Here is a 6,233-nt window from a genome sequence, read left to right on the forward strand (position 1 = left end):
AGCAGATTGCCCGTAATGCACTGCACATTCTCTGCTGCTTTAATCACCATCTTTGTCAGCTGGAGGTTAAACAGGAGAAAAGAGAGGGCCGGTGATTTAGAAACAGTCACACAAACACATCTACAGTACCAGCAGCCCAGAATAGTCTTCATGCATCCTTTGTTTAACGTATTTCAATGTTCTTTTGTGGGATGTAAAAATGTGTTTGTATGTATGTATATATGTAATCAACAGGCGGCAACTGTTTATAGAAACCCAATAAAGATGACTGTCAAACCTAAGAACAAGGCCTAAATGCAACTGTAAACCACTGTAACACAAATCAGTTACAAAAATAATCATAGGGTTTAGTCTTTTATATATTTATATTTTATATATACATATATTTTGTATCATGATTTTATTTTATTTATTGTTTGTGTTTTAGAATGACACAAATTATCAAAGCATGTTGTGTAAACGGTACTTCTAAGACTCAAAAGTTTAAATGTAAGGAGATGGAGTGCCACAGTCCTACAATTAATATATATAAAGACTATACACTATATATATATATACACTATATATATATATATATATATATATATATATATATACACAGTATATATATATATATATATATATATACAGTGTATAGTGTTCCTTTATATATACATTATATAGGAAGTACTGTATCTATACAAATCGTAACAGTAAGTGGAGGCTACTGTTGTTTTTCCCTGTTTATTTATTTTGCATTTAATTTAACAGAGTTCCGACACAACAATTGTTGCTTTTTAAGGAACAATATACACTATATATATATATATATATATATATAGTGTATAGTGTTCCTTTATATATACATTATATAGGAAGTACTGTATCTATACAAATCGTAACAGTAAGTGGAGGCTACTGTTGTTTTTCCCTGTTTATTTATTTTGCATTTAATTTAACAGAGTTCCGACACAATAATTGTTGCTTTTTACATCAAATAAATTAGATATAATCTATAATACTTAAATACCATTGAGAACAACACACCAATAACAAACATGACAAAGACTAGTGACTAAATAACACACTGCTTAACTTTTGCCCTTACTCAGTATTTGTTGAGGATTTATCAGCTGTGCAGTGAGAGTCAGTCAAAAAGTTCTGAGAAAAAAAAGGCTGAGAAACGAAAGTTTAGCACTGTACAGTAATCCTCTGTTCTTGTAAATAGAGTGCATCTCATTTCTACACATGCTGTTTTTGTTCCTGTGTCTGTACAGATCAGCGTCTATACAACAAGAAAGTACGCATTTGGCATTCAGTAGAAATTCTCATCTACTAATCACACAGTGCTTACCTGAATACAGAGGACACAGACATTTTACATAGTAGGAAAACATTCCTATTTGGGACAAACTAGCAGTTTATAAGCTGACATCTGGGGAATTAAGTGCAAACTAACATGAGAATCAATAACTGAAGTATATCATCACTGGTCTTATGACGGCCATTCTATTTACATACTATATATATATAGGCTGCCATGTACACTCCTACACTCTTGCAGAAGGGAGCTACAAAAGGCTTTTTGGAGATGTGCCATAAAAGGACCACTTTTGGATCTATAATGAACCATATCTGTAAAATAGATTTGTGAGTTTAAGGAATCTTTTAATGAGTTAAAGAAGCTTCACTCAATGTTAAAGCTTATTTACCTAATTAAGAAGCTTTTCCCACTTAATTATTTTCCCACTGGTTATTTCATGGCACCAGTCAAAGAACGCTTTATTTTAGCACTGTTATTTTTAGAGTGCTGATCAGTTTATAAGAAACACCTGCTTGAGTGTAGGTCCCATCTGGTGTACAATAAGAGAATATAGCTCATATGCTGCCATGGACATAATATATGTTAGCTATCATCTTTTAGTTTCTGGCCACAAAAACAAGTAGCACTCTCATAACTGTCACAATATTAATGGTAGTGGCCACTATGTACATAGTAACACCTGACACCAACTATTATTTCAATCTTTATGTTCTGTTTTAAAAATGCTACAATTATACAAATATTACACTATATGGACAATTAAGCATTGGGAAATTGGCTCATTGTTAAATGTATTAAAAATAATTCGATCTATTTCATCCTGCTTTTGTTGAAATAATCAACTCATCCCAAAAGTATTGGAGAGGCATCATTCCGGAGAACACAGTTCCACTGTGCCACCATTTAGCACTGCTATCTGGTAACAGTGACAAATGCTGTGAGTTTATGCATGACAGCAGATGGGCTACATTCTGTTTACATTGTACATCTACCAAATTGGGCCTATAACTGCATTAACTGGTATTTATTAGGAGCTCAAGTAGAAAGCAGATGTTTTATGACTTGGGTGCTGATAGATAGGTAGACTGGTAAACTGATTAAGGGGGTTTGGTGCATGGCTTCAGTCTTTGTGAGAGTGAAGTCTTTGATAAAGGCCATAGATGTAGCAAGCTGTTGGACTACAAAGAGGAAATGGTTCCGATTCAGGAGTGAAGATGACTCTTCAGAGCCCTACTCCAGTCTTCCTGTCCACTCCAATCTCCTCCAGGTCATCATCTGAGTAAGAGCTGTGAGAGCTGTAGCTTAGCTCAGAGCCATGCTGGACAAAGTCTGTAGAATGAGACAGGCCCACGCCAAAGCCGTCATCCTCCTCCTCCTCTTCTTCTGCCACCAGCTCCTCATCATCATCCGGCACACTGCAGCGGTGAGTGTCTCCGGCCTTGCTGGACCGTTTGCCCAGCTGACCACCTTCAGTCTCCATGTGGGCTGCCTGCTCTTTGGCTTTGCGGCTGCGCTTCCATTTCATGCGTCGGTTCTGGAACCAAATTTTTACCTGCATAGAAAAAATAATGCCAACACTCTTAAGTATGGTGTTACATATCACTACACCAGTTTTACATTCAAATTAATAAATCATTCATTATGCACAATACAGCATCAACTGAAATATTTAATATTTAAATACAGACCTACTGAGAGGAATCAGAATGGTCATTGAACCGTCACTAATTTACTCACCTGTGTTTCTGTAAGCATCAGTGAGGTGGCCACTTCGAAGCGCTTGGGTCGAGACAGGTACTTGTTCAGTTTGAACTGGTTTTCCAGCTCTAACAGTTGCTGACTGGTGAAGGCTGTACGGGGTCTACGACACTTGCCCATCAGGCCTGACTGAGGTGCGCCTGAAAACATACAACAAGCAGAGAAATTATTGAGAGACAAACAGGAAAAAATAGAGAGGATAAAAAGAATGCAGGAAAAAAGAGAACAGAAACGAAAAAGAATGATAGACAAAAGAAAAATGAGAAATATATGTAAAGCGCTCTGACTGCTCCCCTCGTCCTTCAATCTCTAATGATAACAGCCTTAGCTGAGTTTATTGTTGATGACACGGTGCAGAGATATTGCTTTAGTGGGACAATAAAACAACAGAGTGCACCATTAACTTAATGAAAATTCAATAAACGCTACCAGAAAACTTTACTGACAAAGTACAGCAGGGTCTAAGTGTTTCTTTATACTTTCCTGCCAGGCAAAGGCAATTTTAATAGAGCTGTCCTTTATGACAATATGAAAGGACTAAAAATAAAAAGCATACATTATAGTTCGGTTAGCAGTAAACTCTGATTTCGTTATAGTGTACAATATTTACGGCTCCCTGAGTCTCTGGAGTCAGTTTCAGTGGATATATCTAACATAAAATCAATTACACTTCAATGATAGTTTAAGGCTGTTACTCATCCACACTGTCAGTGTCCTGACCTGAACAACGCTTGGGTGGAGGGGATGGGTGAATAAATGGATAGGTGATTGTGTATGGAGGAATGATTATGTAGAAGGCACTTAGAGGAGTCAGTTTTTTTTAACTATTTAAATATGGAATTTCTTTCTTTCATAAATTTCGGATCTACAAATCATATTTTATTTAATCTAGTTATTGGACAAAAATAATTTCAGACAGAAACAGGATATCAGCGCATATCAGCAAGATTGAATGTATACTACTACTACTACTTGTATAATAATAATAATAATAATAATAATAAAAGCCATTAAAATATTTGAACATATTTTAATTACAAACACACACACACAATATATATATATATATATATATATATAATTGACGAAAGTATACTGAATTTAAAGTGTTAATGAATGAAGGTGATCAACATAAAATGTCTGATATCTAAATCTCTTTAATAATAATAATAATATATGGCATTTAAATATTTTAACGTTTTTAATGTATAAAAATATCAAATTCAATTAGAAGTGTTTTTCACAAGCATTGTTAATGCCATACGTATCCTTGAAATACAAGTGCGGCTTTTATTCCTTTCAAAAACAATTATATTCAAAATAGCATATATTTAGTCCTTTTTAGCCAAAAAAAGAAAAAACGTTTTTTGTTTTTGTAAAATATAAATGAAAAGTCCAGGATACGCTATACTGAGGAAACATGCATCAATTCCAAATAAAATATAATTTAGACTAAAATACTTTATTATTATTTTATTATTGTAGTCCGACATGCAGCTAATTAATTAATTATAATCCTTAACTTAATTTAGACTGATTTTATCAGTAAATGTGTTGAATAGCGTGCACATTTAAATATATTTAGTTTAGTTTACATTTTCATCAGTCAGAAATTCTTTGTCAGAAAACTGCGAGTCTGTCCTAGAGAACCTGTAACTAAACTCTCGACCCTGAACTCTACCACAGCAATCAGCAGTGAGAAAATGAGACAGTGCTCTGAAACCGTTCAGAGAGAATTATAACCGCATTTATCACATTTTATTTAGAAAAAAATACCCGTGCCTTATGTTTCTATCAGCTGGAGTCTTGTGTGATGGTGATGAAGGTGGTGAAGGTGATTAAGTTGGTGAGGGTGACAAAGGTGATTAAGGAGATTAAAGTGATGAAGGTGAGGTACGTACCGCTGAAGTGCGCCAGTCTGGGCAGCAGCGCTCCGGCGCGGATCCAGGGCTCCAGGTGGAAATGTCCCGCCAAAACTGCGGCGCGCAGGTGCTCCGGGTGGGGCTGAGGGAGAGGCGCGTGCGGGACGGAGCACATGGGCGCGTGGGGAAGCGAGTAGAGCCCCGCCAGAGTGCCGGGGGGCAGCGGGGCCAGCGGCGGGGGGGAGATGCTCAGGAGGCCAGGTTTAGCCAGCAGTCCGCGGTGCTGCGGAGACAGGTCCGCGGGATCGACCGGGGAGAGCCCGGCATCGTTCTCACCCACTATCCGCGACTCCTCCGCCAGCAGCGCGTCGATCCGAAAACTCTTGGATTTATCCATAGAGAAGACTGAAGATACCTGCAGGCTTCCTTCAGAGTTTAGCGAAGAGTCCTCGAGCTCTAACTCTCACACATATACTATTATTCTCAGTCTCCTAACTATTCTTTACTATATATACAAATATAAATTACTGGTTTCTCTAAAGTTAGTTAAGTGCTGCGGCCTAACTGACGGTAAACTCGTGTCCTCAGTTCTGGGTTCTCCCTCTGCATGGTTCTCCAGCTCACTGCGCTGCTGATGTCTGCTGAAGGTGCAGATCCCGCTTTTACAAGTACTAAGATTTTTTTACCCGCCCGCATTCCGGCAGACCCGCGCTCTACCATTGGTCAATAGATCTAAAGCTAGACCAATCAGTCGCGGGGCCGCCGGAAAACAGGTGGGAAACCGTCTCCCACAGAGGCTTTGATTGGCTGAGAGGGTCCTATAACGAACTCATTCCGCGCGCCTTTACAGCTTCTCAGAAAAAAAAAAAATGTGAACAGAACCGATTAAAATCTGCACATCATCTAAACAACAGTTCTTTCTTTTAGCTGTTTTATTTAAGAAACGAATTGTGTTAATTAAATCTAATTTATTAACGGAGACAATTTATACGTTTACAAATATAAATTAAGGTAAGCCTTGAAATTCAGAAATCCTTTGCCCGTTTTAGTTCGTTTTGTTTCAGTATAGATTCATAACTATTAACGTCAGGGTCGCTAATATCGCTAATATAGTAGAACAGAATAATTAATAATTTTCCTATCAAAAAGTACGAAACAACTGTTAATTTTTTTAAGTTACTTAATAATAATAATATAAATAATAATAATTAAATAAATATCCCAAATACAAAAAAATACATTTTTTTTGCATAAACCAAATATATGCAAAGAACATCTAACATAAGCAAAGTGTGTAATAATAATAAACA

The 6,233-nt window shown here is 36.7% G+C and overlaps 1 protein-coding gene across 1 annotated transcript; it reads right to left on the reverse strand.

Annotated features, from left to right (window-relative positions):
- Positions 1–900: 900 nt before the first annotated feature.
- mnx2a (motor neuron and pancreas homeobox 2a) lies at positions 901–5,633 on the reverse strand. Its single transcript, XM_007259995.4, has 3 exons — positions 4,963–5,633; positions 3,041–3,201; positions 901–2,855 (listed from the first exon to the last, which is right to left on the reverse strand). Exons 1-3 carry the CDS (start codon positions 5,318–5,320, stop codon positions 2,526–2,528), a joined length of 849 nt encoding a protein of 282 aa, XP_007260057.1. The 5' UTR covers positions 5,321–5,633; the 3' UTR covers positions 901–2,525.
- Between the last annotated feature and the right edge of the window lie 600 nt (positions 5,634–6,233).

Source organism: Astyanax mexicanus, chromosome 11, assembly GCF_023375975.1.
Source record: "Astyanax mexicanus isolate ESR-SI-001 chromosome 11, AstMex3_surface, whole genome shotgun sequence".
Classification (NCBI taxonomy): domain Eukaryota; kingdom Metazoa; phylum Chordata; class Actinopteri; order Characiformes; family Acestrorhamphidae; genus Astyanax; species Astyanax mexicanus.

Coding starts and splice junctions, on each gene's coding strand:
- mnx2a (XM_007259995.4), bottom strand. CDS start 5,320: ATGGATAAATCCAAGAGTTTTCGGATCGACGCGCTGCTGGCGGAGGAG. Junction 3,202..4,962: donor CAGACTGGCGCACTTCAGCG/GTACGTACCTCA, acceptor GTATGTTTTCAG/GCGCACCTCAGTCAGGCCTG. Junction 2,856..3,040: donor TGATGCTTACAGAAACACAG/GTGAGTAAATTA, acceptor TTTTCTATGCAG/GTAAAAATTTGGTTCCAGAA.